The following is a 24,433-nucleotide window of genomic DNA, read 5'->3' on the forward strand; positions in this document are numbered from 1 at the left end:
TTTTAATTTGAAATAATTTTAGACTTACAAAAAAGTTGCAAAGATAACAGAATTCTTACAGACCCCTCACCAGCTCTGCCACTGTTAACATCTTACATTTCCCTGTGTACATTGTCACAACTAAGAAACCAACACAGGTACGTTACTGTGATCGCAACTCCAGGCTCGATCTGGACTTCAGCACTGGCACTGATGTCCTTCTGACCCAGGAGCCAATCCACTCATCACTGTTGGCGGTTTGGCTGCGAAGTTGCGTCTGACTCTTGCGACCCAGGGACTGCAGCCTGCCAGGCTCCTCTGTCCATGGGGTTTCCTGGGCAAGAACACTGGAGTGGGTTGCTATTTCCTTTTCCAGAGCATCTTCCCAACCCAGGGATTGAACCTGGGTCTCCTGCATTTGCTTATGGATTCTTTACCGCCGAGTCACCACAGATTCTCTCCACTTATCACTATATCTGTTTAAAACTGTCTTTTAAAATGATAAAAATATGACATGCTTGAGGCAGAAAAAGGCTAACAATATACAGATGTCCTGAATTTTTAAAAAGTCTCACATCAACCAATCTGTTCTCTAGAACTTTCCACGTGATTTTAGGTTTGCGGCACATTCTTCCAGATTTTTTTCAATGTGGATACATCCCCCACCATGGGGACTATATTTTACATAGTTTCCTGTAACTTTCTTCACTTAATACTATATAATAGAGAGCTAGATCTGCTTCATTTTTTTCCTATAGAAAGGTATATGGCTATATTTCACTATTTCATAGAATACTGCAAGAACATACCCATCTTTATGCAGTGTTTTTCATTTACGTTAAGATTTCAGTTGGATTGTAGGAATAATTTGGGGGTGAATGGGTATATATTTAAAATTATTAATAAAAAACCTGATAAATTATTCTTTTAAGTAATTGTGTCAACTTACATTTCCACTGAACAGTGTTCATATGACTCTTCTCTCTCAACCTCCCCTTACAAACATCAGATATTACAATGTAAATATATTCTATATTAAAATACTTGCCCATCTGCTAAACTGAAATGGAATTGCACTAGAGTTTTAAATTTAGATAATTTAGTAAGGTTGCATCTCTTTGCATATAGTTATTGGTCATTTGTATATATTCACACCTCTTGTCCATCTTAATTGAGTTATTTGTCTTTATAAATTCTGTTCACACATTATAATTTCTAAATATTTATTATCCTTATATACATATATTCCTTTTTGTATATTTGTTGCTAACATTTTTTCCTAGCATCTGGTGTCCCCTTTTCCTTTAAATTTTGCTTGTGGTGTCCTTTTATGGTATAGGAGTTACTCATTCTATGTAATCAAGTATGTTAATATTTTCCCTTAAGGATACTAAATGTCATGATAGGCTTGGGCAAACCCTCTTCTTCTCCCAATGATTAAAAAGCAAAACTTTAATATTTTCTCAAAAGTTGTATAGTTCAATTTTTCAGGGGTTATAGGTTCATGATTTTCCCAAATGGGCTACCTACTCAGAGTAACCTCTTCCATATTCTATCTAAATGCTCAGCTTACTTCCTTCTTAGTATTTGTTACAAACAAAGGTCTGTCTAGTCAAGGCTATGGTTTTCCAGTGGTCATGTATGGACGTAAGAGTTGGACTGTGGAGAAAGTGAGCGCCGAAGAATTGATGCTTTTGAATTGTGGTGTTGGAGAAGACTCTTGAGAGTCCCTTGGACTGCAAGGAGGTCCAACCAGACCATCCTAAAGGAGATCAGTCCTGGGTGTTCATTGGAAGGCCTGATGCTAAAGCTGAAACTCCAATACTTTGGCCACCTCATGTGAAGAGTTGACTCATTAACGGGAAAAGACCCTGATGCTGGGAGGGGTTTGGGGCAGGAGGAGAAGGGGACGACAGAGGATGAGATGGCTGGATGGCATCACCGACTTGATAGACATGAGTTTGAGTAAACTCCGGGAGTTAGTGATGGACAGGGAGGCCTGGCGTGCTGCGATTCATGAGGTTGCAAAGAGTCGGACACGACTGAGCGACTGAACTGGGCTGAACTAACCTTAGTTTGTTGATTTGTTCACCACCCCTCTTCCCAACAAGAACATGACTTTCGTGTGTGGGTCCTGTTCACTATGGTAGCCCCACTACTGGGCTAGGTCTGACCCTTCCAAGGATGCGCACATGTACCTGAATGAAGAACACCTGTGACTGGGTATCCGGGCTAGCTCTCTCAGTGGGTTTGAAACCTGGACCATGTGGTCTGAGTCTAGACTCTTCTCCATTCCCAGGCTCCCTTCTCGGCCGAAACAGAATTCAACTTGAGGTACCTGGAGCACAGCTCCTTGGCTGACCTCAGTTTTCAGTCTCAATTTTGATAATTCTTACAAGGCAAGTTCCCCTTCATATCTCCTCCCCCGCTCAAATTTCTTAGCTAATTTCCCAGATTTACCCTTTCAAGTTTCTCCCAATCCCATGGATACTATCGTTGAAACTACACACATTTGTTGATGGATTTGGGTGAATTGCTGTCCTTACTTATTTTCCCAGCCGAGAACACTGTAGACGCCCTCACTTATTTAGGGCTTAATTTATGTATTCTGGTCAGGCTTCACAGTTTTCCCCTTTGTACTCTTCCTCTTAAATTCATTTTTTCAGTGTTCAGCTCCATTGGGAGTAGAATCTAATTACCAGTTACGTATTTGTTGTTGGATATGTGTGTGTGTTTCTCGTGTAAGTTCCAGCAGGATTCAAGCTAGTTCTTGGATTTCCGAGATAAACCCTTTCATAGGTACAAGTGGAGCTTCCTCAGTACCAGAGCTGTGGGGATTTCTTCAATGGCCATGTTCTAGGCCCCTGGCAGGCCTCCCCTCCAAGGGCTTCTGACGGAGTGAAGACAGAGGGGCTTCTCTTCACGGTGTTTCACGGGCAACAGGTCAGCAGACTGGGGCCCCACACTTGACTGAATGGGAGAAGGAGCCCCCTAGCAGGCAGAGCAGACAAGTGTCCTCCCTGCTGTGCTGAGCTGCCCCTGGCTTCTCTGCTTCCTCCGTGGTCCGTGATGCCCTGGGAAATTGACACCACCCACCGGGGCAGACCGTGTGCTGGCCATGTGGTATTGCTGCACGCTCTCAGGGAAGGGAGGTTCTCATGGACCAGGCATGTCAGGGGATGGAGGAGGAGATGAGGCTAGGAGTCTGGGTGACATGAAAGGGAGGGTGTCTTCTTTGGATGCAGTAACGCAAACAAGACCCAGAGGGGAGATTAAGGTGCCTGGGAAGAACGGGGACTCCCACACTGGACTTCCGGCAGGGTGAGGATGTCACGGGGACAGAGCTGGACTGAGAGGGACCCCAGGATTAGCTGGCAGAGTTTGGGTTTAATCCTTCTCTGGTTAGAGACCGACTGAGGTCCCTGAGGGTGAATAATGGAATGAATGAGTGAGTGAATTGAAGAATCAATAAATGAAGCCTCACGGGGGCCAGATTGATGGGACGTGTGAAAGGAGAGACTACGGAGACTAAGCAGAAATGAAAGAAAATGTATTTATACAACAACCGCTGTGTCCAAGGCAGTTTCAGCTGATCCCATCTAGTCCTCACGGGTATCTTTACTTTGTAGGTAGCATCACATCCTCTTTAAAAATGAGAATACTGAGGTTCTGAGAAATTAAATAACTCACTCAAGGTCAAGGGCTGGTCAGAGAGCAAGCCAGAACCACATTCTATAATTACAGACCAGGTCAGAGCTTGGCACTTGCTCTCTTTCCCACGACAACACCACCTGCACCTTCAGAAGGAAGAGGCTGTGCCGAAAGCCAGGCCTGGCCCCATCGGTGATCAATAGTTTACATGTGAACCAGACATAAGGTTAAGGCGCTGATATGTAAGACCTGGAATTAAAAGTGCCAGTTCATTGCATTCAGCTTAACTGGTGTGATAATCAGACAAAGTCAAAGGCTTGGCATTGATGAGGTCAACAGAGGTGAGAGGAGGAGACCCGAGGCGGAGGAGGGGCCTGAGGTCCTTTGCAAGCAGAAGCCACGCTGCTTGGCAACGGAGAGGAGAAACTGAAGTTCCAGACCTCTTGCTGCTTTTGTTTATGTAAACACCTCCTGGATGCTGGGTGCTGGAAGATAAAGGCAAAGAGGACAGACAGGGTGCCCTCTTCTAGTTGTCTCTGGAAATAGGCAGTCCTCCCGCACATACACACAGCCCCACAGAACGGCTGATGGCACACGAAATGGAGGAAGCAGCGGAGCACCGAGTTAGAGTCATCGGGTTAGACAGGCTGGCCGGGAAGACCTCTCCAAGGAAGTGACATTTAAGGAAGAGGAAAGGCTCAAAGGGAGGCAGCCACGTGATGAGCTGGCCAGGGCAAGAGGTGGGAGGACGCTTTCAGTGGATAAAGGGCAGCATGGGCAAAGGCTCCGAAAGGGAAGCATCTTGGAGCATCAGAGCAGCAGAAAGGCCATCGAGGCTGTCCCTGGCCCAGGAGAGGCAGGCAGAGGCCAGGTCTGCTGGGGCCTGTGGGTTGGAGAAAGTGTTAGATTTTATTCAGTGGATGAAGGAATGTCATGGAAGGATTTTAAGCGGAGGCCTTCCAAGGCCCCATTCACATTTGAAGATCACTCCTGTGGCCGAGCAAGAACAGCCTGGTAAGCGCACCATCGGATGCAGGGAAATTAGCTCAGGGGCTACTCCAGGTGCTGATGACCTCTTTCATGATACATCCTTGAAGCTAGTCAGGGGCTTGGCCAAGCCAACCGCCTGTATTAAGACTCTTATTGAAGACATTTTTCATCCCATAGAAACCCAAGTCTAATAAAATGCTAATTAGAGGTTGTTGTTGATAAGGGTACTTCTGGACCCAAGCAGACATTTGGGTTTGCCTAAGCAGTCTCCCTGCAGGTGACCATCCAGTCTCCTGGCTTCTTCCGTACTGAAAATCGTCTGGGGATCCCATGCCCACCAAGCTGTGGGAAGGTGATCCTTCATCTTGACGCCTTGCCCGTTTGTGCACTTGTTTCTTTGGGCCTCAGACACAACACCCGGCACGGAAGAGGGAGGGGCGTGCACATCACGCTCTGGGCTGAGAGCTGCCAAACTGTGGAAGGCTGTGTCTTTGCCCTGGAGGCTGCCGCTGTTTATTGAAAGAGACACCCACAACATAATAATACATGCAGGAGGTGCTAAGTGCGTGGGATAAATAAAGTGCCATCGAAATAACCGGAGGAAGAAGAGAGCTGATCCTGTGCTGGAAATCTACGTGCCAAGTACTTTGTGTGTATTGTCTGATGTGCTCATGGCAAGCCTGCACGCTGGAGCCCGTTTTTTGCCGTCTTGCTGAAGCGGGAGCTAGAGTCCCCAGGGGTAAACTGGGATGACTTGCTGGGGGCCAGGGGTGCATCAAACAGCTCATAGTGTCAGAGGTGGTATTCACACCACGTCTGTCTGGCACCAAAGGCCTTTCGTTGTCTTCTCCTAATTGAGAGAGGCAAGGGAAACTTCAAGGAGGAGATGTCTTTGAAGCCATTTTGGAGAAAGAAAAGCAAAGCACAGGGAAAGTGAGACAGGAAGATGACTGGGAGAGCGAGAGAGAACGGTGTCACAGAGGCAGACACACACAAGCTAGTAATTGGCCTTCCTGCGCCCAGACGCTTCTCTGCCCTTTCAGTCCACCTTTTCGACCAGGGCCAGCTGGTTTTTCTGGACCGCGTATCTGACCAGTCATTCGCCTTTGCCTACAGAGTACAGGCAGGCTTCCTAGGGGGTAACTGCCTCCTCCCCTTCCTCTCAGTCTTCATGCATTTCTTTTCCTTCTCTGGCTCTGGGGACTTCCTGCTGCCCAGATGTTTCCAACACCTGCATGTTCCCTCACACCACCTGTAGTGGCTTTGCATGGTCTCCCACCAAAAGACCTGTTCAAATGCCAATCCCCCGTCCCTGTTAATGTAACCTTATTTGGAAATAGGGTCTTTGTAAATGTCATCAACTTATGATCTGGAGTAGGATGGGACCTGAGACCAGTGCCTGGTGCCTTTCTAAGAGAAAGGAGAGGGAGATTTAGAAACAGAGGCATCGAGGAGACGCAGGGATGACACCATGTGAAGATGGAGGCAGAGATCAGAGGGATGTGTCCACATGCCGAGGAAGGCCAAGCATCGCTGGCAGCTAACTACCAGGAGCTGGGAAGTGACACAGATCCTTTTCTAGACCTATCAGAGGCAGTGTGACCCGATGCACGCCTTGGTTTTGGACTTCTAGGCTCTAGAAGTGTTTGAAAATAAATTTCTGTTGTTGTTTAGTCTGTTACAGCAGCTCTAGTGAACTAATACACCATCTGACTAACGTGTCTTAGTAGAAACCCCACCTCCAGCCAGGGAGCTGTTCCACTGGCTTCTCCATATCCTCCCTGGGGCCCCAGTCTGGTGGGATGCTCCCTCCGTGTGCTCCTGTGTATCGGAGCCAGCCTGTCTTACTCACCTGTCTTGCTGAGTTCCTTACCTGTTGTGTTAGCGTCTCCTTCACATCTGTATCCTTAGTACCCAGGACCAGGCCTCATCTACACTAAGCTTCTGGTTTGGTTGAACTGATGAATTCAAGAATGAATGGCTCATCAGCGTTCAGAGACACCCACAGTTCAGCCAAACTCACCCACGGCCCTTGCTGTGTGTATCCCTTGACGAGGGGCAGCTTCGGTCCGATATGCTAAGGAAGATACTTCTTTCATTACAGGCTCTGACATCGCCCTTTACCACCCACATCCAGCCCCTGGAATCTCACAGCTATGTCTTTGGCATCTCGTCACCACCAAAGAGACAGGACCAACTGCATGGACCCTGGGCCAGAGCTGACTTTGTTTAGAACCAGGAGACACACAGAGGCTGCAGCTACGGTCTCACACTCTCCAAGCGCAGCTCTACAAGCCTTCTGACCGATACGCACACTTCCAGTCAACGGATAGCTACTGGGTGCATATACATGCCGGGCACTGGTGATACAGGCAAGAACGTGGCTTGTTTCTGCCCCTAAGTGTGGTGTGATAAGCACTATGGTACAGATAGGCAAAGAGAAGGCCCCTACCTCAGGCCGAGGGGTGAGGCAAGGCCCCTGGAGGAGGAAACAACTAGGCTGAGTCTTGCGAGATGAACAGGATGTGTCCAGAGAAGGGGTTGTCAAGGACTGTGACAGGAAAGGGAATGGTCAGGCAGAGAAGAGAGGCTGCTCAAGGACTTGGATGGGATGGGGAGAGGGGCACGCCCAGGACACTGCAAGTTCTCCAGGAAGACAAGAGCATGCGTGCAGGTGGGTGAGACCTGAGGCTGTGGGTTAGGACAAACCCACCCAGTGAGGAGGCAGTGTGAGCAGCACCCAGGGAAGGGGGTCCTGGAGATGCAGGGTGTTAAGGATGAACAGAGGAAGAGAAACCCATGAAGGTGACCCAGAATGAGGAGTGGAGGAGGTAGAAGGTAAACCAGAGAAAGGTGCATCCCGGGGAGTCAGGAGAGGAGACAGTGTCAGGGCAGGACAATGCTGTCTGAGCTGTGAAAGAAGGCAAGGCGGGCATGGCCCCTGGGGTCCTGGAGAGAGGAGTTTCCATGGTGCTGGGGTAGGGCTGGGGGTAGGGACCTGGGAGCCCTGTTCCCACAAAGGAGGGCCTTTGGCATGCAGCCTGGGCCATCCTGAAAGCCGCCAAGTACACCAGCTCAGCTCACCAACCCCGCGGGTCTCTTTCCCATTCCCCTGGGGGCTGCCTGGAAACTGCTTGCTTTCTCTCTGGGGCTAGATCTTCATTTCCAATTGGCTGACACTCTAACTCCAGGCTGCCAGGACTGCAGGACCAATCCCGTTCTGGGTGTTTTTTCCTATGGAGTCGCACTTTCCACCACAGTGTCCTGACAGCAGGTCCCCAGGTGAGGGGGTCCCCACCTGACCCCCACTCCCTCACCTCTGCCCACCAGTCTACCACTGAGACTCCCCCTGGGCTTTGTGGGTAAGGTTCATGACACTCAGCTTCAACCCCTGCCAGAACTTTCATCTCAAAAGCTAGGAGAGCATCGAATTGTCATTGTAGGAGGCTACTCTCCTCAGATGCTGTCTGCAGGCAAACTCGAGTCTGAACTTCAGCTCTCAGTTTCTGAAGGAAACTTGAAACAGTGGGCGTTTCTTGGGGACTTCCCACCTCCATCATTTGTATCCATCACATATTAGAAAGATGCATAAATGAGAAAAGACTAAAAAAAAAAATAATCACAGCATCTTTATGTTGATTTCACTTGCCGTCCAACTAGCCCCAGAATACAAAAAGGGTTTCGGGTGCTTTCAAGTCATCACCACTGCGTGAACACAGTGGATGCTGTACCAAGAACAGTCATAACAGCGGGTTATCAGGGGAAAACAGCATGAGAAAGAACAGCTGCTGCAGGGGGAAGGGGGTCAGAAATCACTCCTGTCCCCAAATGAGAATGCAGCTTAAATGATCCTCAGTGACATTGGAAATTACAATAAGAAAATAATACTTGTTTTACAAAATGCCCCCCTCTGAGCTACGGCACTGCAAACCAACAATTAAACCATGATGATAATAGCAGACAATAATAATTAAAGCATTGTGCCATCCAAAGAGCAAAGGCTGAGAAGATGGACCAAAGCCCAAAGCATGCATTGGTGTCTAGAGTGAAATCAGAGGCCCTCCTTTCCTGCTGCCAGCTGGTCTTCAGCAGACACAAAGGTTCTTCTTTTGTTATTTTCCGAAGTGAAAGAACAGGGTTTAGGTCACTGAAGAAGCTGCAGTGACTGGTGTTCTGGGAGGTCAGGGCTGCGTGCAAACGCAGCACTTAAGCTACTGCCTCGTGTTTCACTCTTCCTTGCCAAGTAACCTTGGACTTTCTCTCTCGTCATCATCACCCTGTAAATGAAGGCTCCGCGACTGCCCATCGTTAACCAGAACCTGCCCTGGAGGCGTCAGGGATTCTTTGAGGGCTGGAGCGTCTTTGTCCTTCTTGGAAGAAATGTTTTCCATGAAACGAAGTTCTGCTTTCTCAAGAGGCTCTAACAAAGTGGCTATGGAGTCAAAGACTTGGGTTCAGAGAGTTAATACTAGTACTTGAGAGTTAATTGAGTGACCTGGCAGAGCCTCAGTTTACTCCTCTGTAAAATGGCAGTAACATTATCATGAAGTACCTAGCACTGTCTGATATAAAAATAAAATCAAAAAATGGTAAAATCACCTCAAACAAATTCCAGTTTAGTTCTATTTATTTATTGGACGCCACTAAGAGAGATGCATTAAAGTCTTCTATGATTGTCAATTTCTTCCAGTTTTTCTGACAGATTTTGCTTTATGTTTTCTTGTTAGGTTAAGCGAAAGTATTAGTCGCTCAGAAGTGTCCGACTCTTTGCGATCCCATGGCCCGTAGCCCACCAGGCTCCTCTGTCTGTGGGGTTTTCCAGGCAAGAATACTGGAGTGGGTTGCCATTTCTTTCTCCATCTTATTAGGTTATTTGGTGCATAAAGATCCATGACTGTTGGCATAATTGTGGACTAAGCATTTTATCATATTCTATTCTGTGTGTGTGTGTGTGTGTGTGTGTGTGTGTGTGTGTGCATGTGCGTGTGTCTCCTGCGTTAGCAGACAGATACTTTACCACTGAGCTACTAGGAAAGCCCTATATGTAGGCAGCCCCTGTCTGGGGTCCCCGTGTTATACAGCAACTTCTTTATTTATGCTTGTTTTCAGGCTATTCCTTTGCCTCAAATTTTACGTATTTTATATTTATTCTGTTCAGCGGCATCTTTTTCCTTTACGTAACTTGAGAATCTTTTTCTTACAACATGGAAGTTTAACTCGTGGGACCAGCTCATGGCTCCTTGCAGCTCCCTCCCTGCCCACAGGCTGGTCAGCAAACGCTCCCCATGTAACTGTAGAGGCTTCCTTTTCCTGGGTACCTTCCCCTCGGGGCCTGCCTCTGGGACGCCCACACGTCAGTTTGCCCACTCCTTTGGCAGACTCTTAGCTCAGCATTTCAATCTCACACCCTGCTCTCCCCCTGACCTTGCTTCTAGGCTGATCCTTCGATCGCTCCCCACTCTCTCCTCCCATTCCTGAGCTCCTGCAGCCTTGACCTCTCCAGGGACCGCCTCTTCTCTTCCCATCTCTCCTACCTCACATCGTGCAGTGGTCAGACGGGAGGGAATTCAGACTCATTATCAGAACTGATACGCTTGCTCTTCAAGCAGTGATGGTGTTATGTGTCCGTCGACTCATGCTTCTTCTTCCTGCTGGGCACACCTCTCTTATGATTAGGTGAGCTGGGAAATGTCGTCTGGTTAATGGGAAATGGAGGAAGAGCTGACTCTTAAACAAATTTGTTCCACTCTCTAATGCTTTTTCTTCTCTTGCTCCGTCGGCCAGATTTGAGGGTGCACTGGAGGATGGTGAGGCTCTCATGTGGAAGGAGCCTAGACCCTTGAATTACTCTGTGGAGGAGGCATCCCCGCCCACACATACCCATGGCCCTGCTCCCTGCATGGGATTGTGAAATGAGTGAAAAATGAACCTTAATTGTGTTAAAACACTGAGATCTGGGGGTTGTTTGTTACATCAACTAATTATTGGGCTTCCATGGTGACTCAGATGGTAAAGAATCTGCCTGCAATGTGGGAGATCTGGTTCAATCCTCAGGTCTGGAAGATCCCCTGGAGAAGGGCATGGTAACCCACTCCAGTATTTTTGCCTGGAGAATTCCATGGACAGAAGACTGGTGGAGCTCAGTCCAACACTGAGATTTGGGGGTTATTTGTTACATCAGCTAACTATTACTGCTGACTAATATAGGTTTATTTCCATCATTCTATTTTATGCTTTTTGTTTATTATGTTTTCTTGCTATTTCCTTTTTTCTTGGTAACATGTCTTGGTTTTCACACTTCCTTCAGAGATTTGCAAAATATACATTTTGTTTTTAATTCTACTTTAGGCATCTTTAAACATTTTCAAAATTATCCCTAAACTGGCATTTTCTCTAATTATCAAATTGAAGAAAAATAATACAACATTTCATTCTCCTTTATGTAAGACAAAAAGGCTAAAAAGACTTTACTTTCCTCTCTGATTTCCTCCACTATCAAACCACTAATAATACAAACAGGGACTAGAGACGCAAATTAAATATCGTCTTTCATGGTCTTCAATTCTGAGTATAGTTTTTCCCTACACATCTCTAGGCCAAAAATTACATCTGCTTTAGTTTCTCCTGCAGCTGCTGTAAGAAAGTACCATAAATGTGGTGACTTAATGGGAATCTGTTCTTTCACAGTTCTGGAGGCCAGAGGTTTGAAATCAGTACCACTATGCGGAAATAAAGGCTTCTCAGGTAGCGACAGTGGTAAAGAACCACTTGCCCATGCAGGAGATATGAGACGCAGGTTCGATTCCTGCGTTGGGAAGACCCCTGGAGTAAAGCATGGCAACCCACTCCAGTATTCTTGCCTGGAGAATCCCCATGGACAGAGGGGCCTGGTGGGCTGCAGTCCATGGGGTCATGATCAAGCGACTTAGCACACACGCTGAGATCAAGGTGTCAGCAGGGTTGCACTCCCTCCAGTCTCTGGGGGAGAATCTGCTCTTTGCTTCTTTCAATTTCTGGTGGCTGTCAGCATTCCTTGGCCTGAGGCTGCATCATTCCAATCTCTGTGTCTGTCTGTCTTCACATCACCTTCTCCCCTGTGCATATAAAATCTCCTCTGCTCCCTTCTTATAAGGATATATATGATTGCATCGAGGGCCCATCCAGATAACCCATGGCAATCTCCTCATCTCAAAACCCTTGATTTAACTACATCTTGCGCAGATCCTTTTTCTCAATGATGTAATGTTTATAGGCTCCAGGATTTAGGAACTGTTAACTTTGGCGGTCTGCTGCCTTGTCTTCACAAGTTTTTTCAACAACTAGGGTGGGCAATTTTCTGTCGGTCTTGGTCATATTATATCCTGGCTGAATCAGTGATTCCTCAAAGGCTTTGGCCTTTGATGTTACAGAGAAGAAACTTTGAGAGGGCTGGAATAGTTTTGACTGTTTGTTGTAAATGGCTGCTTTATCGGGTGAGGGCTGATTGCGTGCATACCTGTGTGGCTGTGTTTTGTCAAATGCTTGTAGCTATTTATTTTTATTTTTTTTTTGAAAAATAGAAGTGTTTAATTTTTCATCGAGTTGTATCTTACCCATTTTGCCTGGAACTCAGTGAGTCTTTTCGATTCACCAAGGATAAGAGGAGTTTGCGGTCATGTTGTGTTTCATTGCAACTTTCTGTTAACAGTTCCATTTGTTGATTACTCTTCATCTATGCTGCCTGGACTGTGCTCTGTCTTCAACATTCAGCAACTTTTCTTTCATTACTTCCCCACCTTCATCCGTTTTCTCTGCAGTTTCAGAGAGATTCTCCAGCTTGTGGCCTATTTCAATGCCTCTATTTCTTATAAGACAAATACTGTGATTAAAAATTTTAATTTTTATTGTGTATTTAGTTTCTTTTCATTCTTCACTTGTCTTTGTCACTGTCTTTCCAGCTCAGGAGCTTTCCTCCTCCATCTTGCCATTCATTTTCTGCTACTTCTCCTCCCTATTTCTGATGCTTAAACAAGAATATTATCTCGGACTTTCCCGGTGGCTCAGTGGTAAATAATCCACCTGCCAGATCAGAAGATGTGGGTTCAATCCCTGATCAGGGAAGATCCCACATGGCGTGGAGCACCTAAGTGCATGCACTACAAGGATTGAGCCTGTGCTTTAGAGCCTGGGAGCCACGACTACCGAGCCCATGTGCCTAGAGCCTCCGCTCTGCAATAACAGAAGCCACGGCAATGAGAAGCCTGTGGACCAAAACTAGAAGGAAGCCCCTGCGTGCGGCAATTACAGGAAAGTGCACACAGCAACGAAGACTCAGCACAGCACCCCCACCCCCACCCCCCCGCCAAATACAGCATTATCTATACACCCATTTAAAATTTCTTCTGCCTCCTACGGTAAAATCTTTTCAGTGGAAAATGGTTCTCTTTTTAAAAGAATGGTATGTTTTAAGTGGCATCACAAGTTTTTAATTTAATTTAATTTTTGCTTATTTATTTCTTGAAAGGGAGAGATATATACTGGTCCAATGTGGCACACCAACAAGATTTGCATTTCTTTGGTTGAACTGTTTATTCTCTTCCTAAGAGATGCTGGAATTCATTTCTGGGCTTGTAAACTGGCAGTTAAATTGATGTATTCTGGCCAATTCAATTATTCAGTGAAGCTCAGCTGGATTATCATCTTTGGATAATTTGAAGTAGTTTGTATTTCTTTTTCCAGAGGTAACCTATGAGAAGCTAAATTGCCAGAGAGCATCACCATTCTGAAAGCTATATTTATACCTACCAGGTTACCTACATCCTCTCCTTCAAACACTTTTGAGCTCCTTTTGATTATTCCGTGGTTTGCTGAAACTGTAAATCTGACAAAGCAATACCCCATTGTGTTTGTGCTTATCTGTTCAGCTCCTTCAGGAGGTCAGCTCTTGCAGTGTGAGTACATGGGCCTTCTCTGTTTAAGGTTTGACTTACTGTCACCACATGAAAATAAACCTTCTGGAAGCTGCTAAACCAGCAGCCACGATTCCTGGCAAAAGCTGTGAACAGAAGCTTGACTTCTCATGCCTCTGCCTCCTTGGGGCCAGCTGCCCGCTTGTTGGGTAAAGGGAAGCCACGCTGACCACAGTGGGGGATTGCTGCTCTCTGATTGATACGAAACTGCAGCGGGGGCATCTGGGCTTCAGGCACAGCCAGATGTTTTGTCTAGTCCAGCATCCTCCCAGGAAGACAAGCTCCACTGGGCTGCAGTAATGGGTAATCAAAACCATGGCCCCCTCTCTCAGTAATCCCACTGATTCATAACCAACAGCCAAGAACAGAGTTTCCAGGTTGCCCTGGCATTAATCATCAAGAAGCACATCCATAGTTAAAAATTAACAAACTAGGACTATTAGCCAAATAAGAACTTTATGACTAAATGGGCATTAAGAGCGGAAATCAGAGCTTCCAGGAACAAGGGGTTCCTCCATCCTCCAAGTGCCCCAGATCTCCTTATGGAAAGCATACCAGCAAAGGACTATGTCTTATCCCTGAGTGCCTTCCCTTCTTAGAGCCAGCCACACAGAGCTCTCAGCCTCAACTTATACTCAGTTCTTCTGAGTGTAACCAGGACGCCTCGGATAGTTACACTCAATTCCTGCTTGGTTCTCCAGCTAATGCATCCTCCGCACTGCTGCCACTGAACCTCCAAAGTGGAGAGACGATCATGACCAGCAGAGGATGAGCTCTTTCAGAAGCAGCTGTGCACACCCACCCCTTCCTCTCTTTTACATGCCTGGAAGCGCTTTACTTCCACGCTGCATGGTGAGCTACTACTGCTCTGTAATGTGTGGCTAGAATAGCACCTCCTCTCTGTAACACCTTGCCCCAAGCTGCCGCCTGGAATTATGGACTGACCTTGTAAAGGCTTTCTATTGCGCTTGTACATACTTCTACATTAGCATTTATTTCATTATATAAGAATCTAAGTAGGCACTATAGGCAGGCTTACATGTATTCCATTTCCAAACCTCTCATCTGTCTTTACTATTAAAACTGTAAAAGCCAAACGAAACAGATTTCAGCCAGGCACGGCAAGTTCAGACTAACGAAATGCAGGACGGCACCTGTAGGTGGCGTAGAAGTAAAGAATCTGCCTGCCGATGCAGGGGGAGCCGCGCAGGAGGGTTTGACTCCTGGGTGGGGAAAATCCCCTGGGGTAGGGCAACCCACTCCAGTATTCTTGCCTGGAGAATGCAGTGGACAGAGGAGCCTCGTGGGCTACATATAGTCCAAAGGGTCGCAGAGTCAGACACTACTGAGCACGCATGCGCGCGCACGCCCGCACAGAAGAAAGTTCGCTCCCTTTGCTCTTCCCTCTTCTTTTAGACTGGAATGCAGACACAATAGCATCGTCAATGGACATGAACCTGAGCAAACTCTGGGACATAGTGAAGGACAGGGACGCCTGGCATGCTGTAGTCCATGGGATCGCCAAGAGTCGGATACCGGATACGACTGAACGCCTGAACAACAGCCGCAGACACAATGCCTGGAGCTGCAGCGGCTGACTAGGTCACTATGAGAATGATCGCCTAGGGATGCAAGGGCAAGAAGAGAAGCAATGGCATCCTAAGCAGCTGCACTAGGTCTGGATGGGACCATCAGATGCTTTTTCCAGGAGAAAAGTGAACCCCCATCTGCTGAAGCCAGCTTTAGTCAGTTTTTCTATTTCCATTCTTAATAGAGAAATTTTCTATCTGTAAGATCGAGATCTTCAAGGGACAAGACTGTTTCTTATTTATATTTATACCCTCAGCACCTGGCAGGATGCCCAGCACTGAGTAAATGTTCCAAGCTTCTAAATGAACTGAGTGTTGTTACTGTCTTCAGAATATTCCAGTAGCTCCTCATTATACTGAGAAAGCCATTCAGAGTTCTCGTCTTGGCATTCAGGGTCCTGCAGAGAGCCCTCTTTACCCACACATCTTTATCTCCCCACATCCATCCACATCAGTCGAGTGCCCTTTCCTCCTTTGTGGACATCCCCTAATGTCACTCCCCTTCCCCTCCATTGGAATGTTTGCCTCTCCGCGTCCAAGCAAGCTCTGCTTGTCTTTCTTTTCTCCATTACTGAACTTGACTTGCAGTCAATTACAGCACCTGGCTTGTCTTCGAGGTACCAGTTTATTTGCCTGATTTCCCACTAGAATGTGAACCCCCAGCAGACAAGGACTGGCTGTTGTCTGGTCTTTGTGTTTCCCACTGCACGGCACCACACCGTCTGTGGCACAGAGAAGGTTCATAATGTCCTGGTGTGCTAAATGGAACCAAGCCAGGGTCAGAATGGTAGACCAGGGCCAGACGGGACGGGCTTGAAACCTGTACCACTGGGTTACCGTGAGACACTTGTCACTCCTGGGCCTCAGCGATCCCATCTATAAAACAGGGACCATCATAGCTGATCCAGAACCTGGTGTGCTGTAGAGACTGGAGACACATTAAGCAGAGGGGAGGATCGGGAGCAAAAAGGCTTTGCCTCCCTCTCCACTTGTCGTCTGAGCTGGTCCACTGATTATAAAAAGGAAAGCTGGAACCCAACATTGCAATCTGAGAAGGGGCCCCACCCACGTGGGCTGAGCTTTCCGCCCTCTAGGCGCCGACGGCATACTTAGGGGTGACGTGCAGGCCACAGCTCACAGGTCTGCTCTCCGGCGGTCAGCGGCCAGGCCTGGACAGAGTTCGTCAGCCAGCCTCTCCCGTTCTTGGCTCTCAGGGAGAAACATTCTGTCAAATGCCTCCCCCATCCTGTGCTCAGGGGCCGGTATGACCACCAGCCCACTCCTGTGCACATCCAGGAAGGGCCCACTTTCCTGCTTGGGTCAGCCTGACCATGAATCCCTGCAGCCACCTACAGGGTGTAGTTCCTCTTGGGCACTCCCGGAAAGGGACTCTCTTCTCCCAGCTTGCTGGGGTAAGGTGACGATAGATTCCTCTGGTCACCTCCAGCGCTTGGTTGAGGCAGGGGCAGGGTGAGGAGAGGCACCTTCAGGCCTCTGTCTGAGCCCCAGGGACAGTCTCATGGGCTGGCATACCCAAGGGAAAACCTGTGTGACACCCACCCCCACCAACAGCATGGCACCTGCCATCTGCGACTCTCAGGGGTGACCTGTGCTCCTATTGTGCCACCTGGGTCAAAAGCACAACCCCCCCCCCCCCACCAGCCTATGGAGGGGGATTTTCTCCATATTTGGGAGTTTTGCCCCAGGCACTATTCTAAGTGTTCGGACACATTAGCTCACTTCATTCCCAGAGGAGGCTTAGATGGTAGGTGCTATTTTAATTGCCAAGTTACAGATAAGAGAACTGAGGCACAGGGTGCCTACTTGAAGGACTTCACAAGCTACAGTGCGAGTAAAGAGTGGTAGGTAGTTTGGTGGCCGAGTCTGGCTTTCTGCTGCAACTCGATACCAAATGCAAGACAACTGGGGGGACAACCGGGACATAAAGATAATCAGCTCTTCCAAGGAACGCAGCTGAATGATCAGCCCAGATGGCCCAACTGCAGAACGCAGCTGATGTAGGAAAAACAGGAGCCATTGTAAAACAAAACATAAATAATGTTCTCCGAGAGATGCAAGATGACAATACACTGATAAAAACAAAAGTGGGCTGTCAAGAGCAATCTGAAAACAGAAAGCGTAGTTTTCTTGAAATAAAGATGGAAACAAAAACAAGATTTCCAAAAGAAAGAGGTAGGAATAACAGAATAAATACTGTTGAAAACAGAATTAATGGAAACACAAGATCACTGGCAGAATGAAAATGGGATAGAGATCTATCAAATCGCTAGAGGAGAAACAGAGCCAATTAAATCAAATCAGCTAACGATAGGAAGAGTTACAAATAAAACAATAAAAAAGCATTGTATATTTTGTTTGAAAGAAAGCATAATACCTAGGATGTAAGAGAAATGTATAAAATCCTTGCTTTTAAAGGGTTTCTTTCTTTTCCCTTTCTTCAAATATACACAGAACACAAATAAGAAAAAAATTCAAAAAGTAACAAGGGCACAATGTAGTAAAAGTGGAATTGATTTACAAAATCGTACAAAATGTGTAACTGAATAACTTTGAAACATTCTTAAATACTCAGCTTATAAAGAAACCTAAACTGAAATTATAGACTAGACACAAAGCCAGATGAATAGTCTACATGGAAAAAAAACCTTCCTCAAAGAAAAACACACAAAGAACTTGAAGCAGCAAAAACAATTAAGTACCATTTTCTCCATTAAACAGGTAAACACTGTCCGGATCGACAGCATCAAGAGACGCAGAGCGGGGAAGCAGACTTCTGGCAGATATATACATTACTGTAATAGCTGGAGGGAAATTTGAGGTCATGCATAAACATTTGCCTCCTGAGAATCTATCCTAAGGAACTAATTGGACGACTGTTCAAAGATTCATGTGTAACGGTGTTTACTGGAGTGAAAAAGTGAAAATATCCACTTTATCAATAGCAAAGTAGTTAAATAAATTATGGTTGTACAGACAATAGAATTCCCTATAACCATCAACCAGGATGGGGTCGATCTATATATATTGACATAATAAGATGATGATATGCGGGTAAATGGTAAAACAAAAAGCCAGCTACTGAGCCACTCGAAGAGGTGATCTTGTTTTAGCAAGCACGATTATTGCCTCTGCTCTCTGTATACATCGGCATACAAAATGCCTGAAAGGGGAAGTCAAGCAAGAGGGTCTCAATGGCTCTCTTATGAAGGGTGTACGGAGAACGGAGTAAGATGATGGGGACTTTTGATTTCTACTCTGTAAACTTTATACTTTTTTTAAAAGGAGTATTTGGGGACTTCCCTAGCTGTCCAGTGCTTAAGACTTTGCCTTCCAATGCAGGGGGTTCAGGTTCAATCCCTGATTGTTGAGCTAAGATCCCACAAGACTCATGGCCAGAAAACCAAAACATAAAACAGAAATAATGTAACAAACTCAATAAAGACTTTACAGAGTGGCCCACATAAAAAATCTTAATAAGTATCTCTTTTTTTAATATATATAAATGTTCTATAAAGATATTTTCACTTAAAAAATAATGATGAAGCCTTGGGACTTCCCTGGTGGTCCAGTGGTTAAGAATTCACCTTCCATTGCAGGGGACGGCATTCAATTCCTGGTCGAACTAAGATTCCAGATACTGCAGCTAAGCCAGCGCGCCACAGCTGCTGAGCCTGCGCACTCCAAAGCCCATGCACCAAAAACAAGAGATGCCCACGTGCCACATGAACACCCAGCACAGCTCCCCTAAAAGATAGTAATAATAAGGAAGTCTTCCTCTGAGTAAGGGCACAAACACCGAAGGGGCTGTTTGTGTCCGTCTAAAGGTGGTCTGCCTATGAATTCCCTTAACTTGGCTGCTGGTGGTTCCAGGGAGGGGTGGCGGGGTGTGGGGGTCAGTGAAGGAGAGGGGCGGCGAGGGACTGAGAGCAGGCGAGGGGACAGGCGTGGTGGATGCTGCAGACACCTGGCTGGGACGGCAGGCTGGGCAGAGGATCGGCAGGAGGAAGGGAAAAGGGGACCGTTGCTCCGTCCCCATCTTCCACCCGCTCTCAGTGCAGCTGGGAAGGAAGCCCTTCTCTTCTCTTCTCCTTTGAGGCTGTGAAGCACCAGGGAGCCTTTCCAATGGGGACTGAGGTCACATTTATCCTTTCCCAGCCATTCCCCACCTCGGCGTCCTCACACACCACCCCAGCAGGCCCCTTCTAGAGCTCCTGCTGTCTCTGGAGAGATTATTTCCTGTTTATCTGGAGTCTCTCTTTTGGAGAGCTAGGAGAGGATCCTCTGGTCTTCCCCCCAGCCCAGCTCATGCCCACCATTCCTCTGAGTGACAACAGTTCTCACGTCTGCCCAGAAAGCCTGTCACTGATTTCTGGCGCTCTGCTTGCCAAACTCCGTGATCTCTCTGCTCTCCTTCCAGCCTCCTCCTAAACCTTAATACCTGGGAACTAACAATGCATGTCCTGGGGATGCTCAGGTTACAGTATCATGGAGGAGATGCACGCCCCAGTACTTAAAAAGCATCAGGATGTCTACAATTACCTTCGTGTGATTCAGCAAAAGCAAAAATGAGGACAGAAAGGAAAGAAAACAGAGCAAATCTGGTGGCATATTCACAGCAGCTGAATCCAGTGACAGGGACAGAGGTGCTCAGCAAACTGTTCTTACGACTTTTCTATTTTATGAATTGTGTGCTACATAGCAAAGGTGAGGAAACAGAAGCCTCAATTTCCACATTTCTTGAGGACAGTGAGACTGGCTGGTGCAACTCCTTGATGAAGGTCCACTGAACTCATCCCTTCCTCCCCCCATCGCCACTGGCGGGGTTCAGGCCTCCTCGCCCCAGTAACGCTCTGGAGAGAGCCAGCCTCCTCCTCACTGGGCTCCCAGCCCCCGTCTGTCCCCTCTTCCACAGGCTGCCAGAATGGGACCACGGACCACAGCACCCATGGACCTCCACACCGGGCCACGTGCAGCCCGCTCTGCCAGCTTCATTCCCCTCCGCAGCCCACCCCTCCACCCAAGTCTCTGGCCATGTGGACCCGTGCCCAGCCCCTTGAGTCTGCCCACCGTCCAGTCACCTCTTCTGCATAGTAGGCCCCTCTGTCCTGCCAGCCTTCCTCCTTGGCTACGGGACCACCTCCTCTCCACCCGACACGACTTACTCCAGTGTCACCGTTTCCAGGACGGGACCATGTCCAGACTCTGACCTCCAGTCCTGCTGTTCAATCCCCTGCCCACTCCTCTACCACCTCTCACCACGTACATGCGCATCTCCTCTCTGGGACTCCAATACGCAATTCCTATTAGGCACGGATGCGGAAAGGATGCTATATTTTGAGGAAATATGTACAAAGTGCCGGACAGCATGCTGGACTTTTGTAACTATTCCCTCCACAGTCCTAGAGCACAAGCATTTTTGTTGCCATTTTACAGATGTGAAAACTCAGATTGAGAAAGGGAAGCGATGTGGGGTGAGACTGGAGTAGTAGGCAGACTCTCACTACCATCATAGAACCATGGTTAAATATTTACTGTGTTTCAAGCACTGTGCTGAGCACATGGCCTACAATGGCTAATTGGGGTTTCCTGTCCTGAGAAGCCAGTATTATAGCCCATATACCCCAGAAGGAAAGGAGGAGAGACTTACCCAAAGTCCTGCAAACGGTAAAGGGCAGAGCTGGGATTCAAGCCTGTGCCCTCAGCTACTGTGTGGTCACCATGTCACCTCGGCCAGCGCCTCGTGTGAACTTGGATTGCAGCCCTGTGATGCTCAGGCTGGCCTTTTCTGGTTTTCCACAGGCTCTGGCCTGAGCCTGGGGTCATAGTGATGACTGTTTATCACAGGGGCCTTCGGGTGAGGTGGGCAGGGCCAGCCACTGGCTAGCGGACTGGTAAGGATGCTGGTGATGAGTCCCTTGAATGGCTGGCAGTGGTCAGTTTGCCGGCCCTGACACTTACCCAATGGTGCAACCGGCATCAGCCTCGATGGTCCAGACGCAGTTGAGGTTGTGCTCGTACGGAGCTGGATACCCAGGGGACAGCACCTGCCCCAACACTTCTCCTCTCACTGTCCCTCCACACTCGGCTGAAAGAAATCCCAGAAGAGTGAGTTTCAGGGGGCGACCTGCGCTCACAGGGGCACCCCTTGGCTCCTCCTGCCTGTGTGCAGGGTCCCTCTTGTTCATCCCAGGTGGCTGAGCACAGCATAGAGGAAGGCTCTTGGATGAGACTTGTATCTGGGATCTATAAAAGACCCTATAAGTCAACAATGAAGAGACAAACAGCTTGGTTAAAAAGTGGGCAAAGCATTTGAACAGACATTTCTGCACAGAAAGTATACAAATGGCCTCTGAGCACATGAGAAGATGTGTAACATCACAGTCATTGGGGAAATGCCAATCAAAACCACAATGAGGCCCCACCTCACAGTCTCTAGGATGGCTGTAATCAAAAAGACAGACTAACTAATGTGTAGGTGAGGATGTGGAGACACTGGAACCCTCAGCTTCCGGTTTCCAGCTGGTGGGAACACAAAACGTTGCAGCTGCTTTGGAAAACAGTTTCCTAGATACCTGCTCAAAATGTTAGACATAGCTACCCAAGGGAAAGTGAAAGTGTTAGTTGCTCAGGCATGTCTGACTCTTTGCGACCCCATGGACTGTAGCCCGCCAGGCTCTTCTGCCCATGGAACTCTCCAGCAAGAGTATTGGAGTGGGTTGCCATTTCCTTCCACAGGGTATCTTCCCAACCCAGGGATTGAACCTGGGTCTCCTGCAGTACAGGCAGATTCTTTACAATCTGAGCCACCAGGGAAGCCCCAAAGCTACCTAATGACCCCAGCAGTTCCGCTGCTGCATACACACCCACGAGAAATGAAAATGTAAGTTCAAATGAGAATTTGTACACAAATGACCATACTATCATCATTCATAAAATCCCCCCCCCCCAAAAAAGGGAAAAAACCCAATGTCCATCGACTGATGAACGGATTAACAAATAAGATATATCCATAAAACAGAATATTATGTGTTCATAAGAAATAAAGAAGTACTGCCACACAGTACAACATGGATGAACAGAATGTTGAAAATATTAGCTAAGTTAAAGAAGGCAGGCACAAAAGGCCACATACTGTGTGTTTCTATTTATACAAAATATCTGGAACCGAAAAATTTACAGAGACAGAGAGCATGTTTGTGGTTGCCAAGGCCTGAAGAAGAGCAGGCAGTGGGGAGGGATTGCTAATGGGTTAGGGTTTCTTCTGGGGAGACAAGATATTCAGGAATCAGATTGTGGTGATGGCTGTACAACCCCATGAATATACTAAAAGGCAACTAAATGGGCCAACTGTATGGTATGTGAAGTCTATCTCATTAAAGTTATTTTAAAAAGGTCCCTGGGGGTTTGGCTGATGGCCCACTCTATGAGCAAACTCCTTGAAGCTTCCTGGAGGATGTGCAGGAACTCAAATCTGGTCATTGACAAGAACTGGTCATTGACAAGACGTTGCATTCTTCCTCCCAGAGAACTTGTGGTCTAGAGGAGGAGATGGCCGCAGTGTATGCCCAGGGCCCCGACCGGGCCATGCTCATGGCAAGTGGTAGCACAGAGGTGGAGGTGACCAGTTTCCTCGAGGGTAGGGTCGGGAGAGGTGGGGCGGGTGGGAAGAGTGGAATGGAGAGGCCCTGGAAGAGGACACTGCTGACAGGGAAGAGCACCGCAAACCTCCTGGGGCTGTGAGACAGCACGGCGGCTTGAGAGACAGCATGTGGGATGGGGTGTGGTGGGGAGACGGGGCTGAGGAGCTGGGCGAGCATCCTGCATGGAAGGGCATTGCACACTCGGCTGTTGCCTACTTCCTGTGTTAGGAGAAGAACCGCAGGGCTTATGCACATGAGTAGAGTCATCACTTTTACACAGTTGCCTATTAGAGAGAACACGCTGGGAGCAGTGTGCCGGAGCACAGAGGGGTGGACCTGGAGGCAGGGACCCAGTGAAGAGGTCCGCACTTGCCATCAGAGCAGCCCACTGGGTCAGAAGTGGGGGACCCCCCAGCCTCCTTCCTCCCCATCGTCTAACCCGCCTCCGAGCCCCTGGGTCAGAAGCGGGGACCCCCCAGCCTCCTTCCTCCCCATCGTCTAACCCGCCTCCGAGCCCCTGGGTCAGAAGTGGGGGACCCCCCGGCCTCCTTCCTCCCCATCGTCTAACCCGCCTCCGAGCCCCTGGGCCTGAACCTCTGTGATCCTTTCACACCTGACCCCCCGCCCCCATTGTTGAGAGTGGCGGCTCCGTCCCTTACCATCTCTGGGGGGACAGAGTCCCCAGCCCCCAGCAGTGCCACCAGAAGGATCCTTGTAAAATACAGAGTGGCCACATCCCTGCTTAGGTTAAACCCTCCTTCCCAGGGTGAAGTCCATACTGCTTAGGGGAGCCCATGAAGCCCCCAGAGGGCTCCCTTTGGCCTTTCCTGGCCCTCTCCTGGCACCTCTTGGTCCAGTCAAGTATGACGAACTCCACAAGCCCAGGCACAGTGAGCCTCTTCAGGCCTCTCCTCGGACTCGCAGCTTGACAGCATCTTCCGCATGAGACTCTCCCCGCCCCACGTGGAGCTGACATTGTCGTCTTTGGTGTCTCCATTATAACCTGAGCAGGATCTTATCATAGCCTATATATTGTCACCCTGCTTATTTAACTTCTATGAGTACAGAATATGAAATGCCAGGCTGGATGAGTCACAAGCTGGAATCAGGACTGCCAGGAGAAATAACAACAACCTCAGATATGTAGATGATACCACTCTAATGGCAGAAAGCAAAGAGGAACTAAAGAGCCTCTTGATGAAGGTGTAAGAGGACAGTGCAGAAGCTGGCTTAAAACTCAACATTCAGAAAACTAAGATCATGGCATCAGGTCCCATCAGTTTATAGCAATAGATAGAGAAAAAGTGGAAACAGTGACAGATATTATTTCCTTGGGCCCCGAAATCACTGCAGATGGTGACTGCAGCCACGAAATGAAAAGATGCCTACTCCTTGGAAAGCTATGGCACACCTAGATAGCATATTAAAAAACAAAGACATCACTTTGGCCACCTAATGAGAAGAGCCCATTCACTGGAAAAGACCCTGATGCTGGGAAGATTGAGGGCAGGAGGAGAAGGGGGTGAGAGAGGATGAGAAGTTTGGATGGCATCACCAACTCAATAGACATGAGTCTGAGCAAACTTCAGGAGACAGTGAAAGACAGGGAAGCCTA

At 47.9% G+C, this 24,433-nt stretch overlaps 1 protein-coding gene across 2 annotated transcripts in view; it reads right to left on the reverse strand.

Annotated features, from left to right (window-relative positions):
* Positions 1 to 24,433, reverse strand: part of CSMD2 (CUB and Sushi multiple domains 2) — a 683,354-nt gene that overhangs the window by 163,815 nt on the left and 495,106 nt on the right. For both annotated transcript variants that reach the window (XM_027967572.3, XM_060416549.1), the window contains exon 25: positions 21,137 to 21,263. In XM_027967572.3, coding sequence (XP_027823373.2) covers positions 21,137 to 21,263 — 127 coding nt within the window. The remainder of the gene's footprint in view (positions 1 to 21,136; positions 21,264 to 24,433) is intronic.

This window comes from Ovis aries, chromosome 1 (genome assembly GCF_016772045.2).
Source record: "Ovis aries strain OAR_USU_Benz2616 breed Rambouillet chromosome 1, ARS-UI_Ramb_v3.0, whole genome shotgun sequence".
NCBI lineage: Eukaryota > Metazoa > Chordata > Mammalia > Artiodactyla > Bovidae > Ovis > Ovis aries.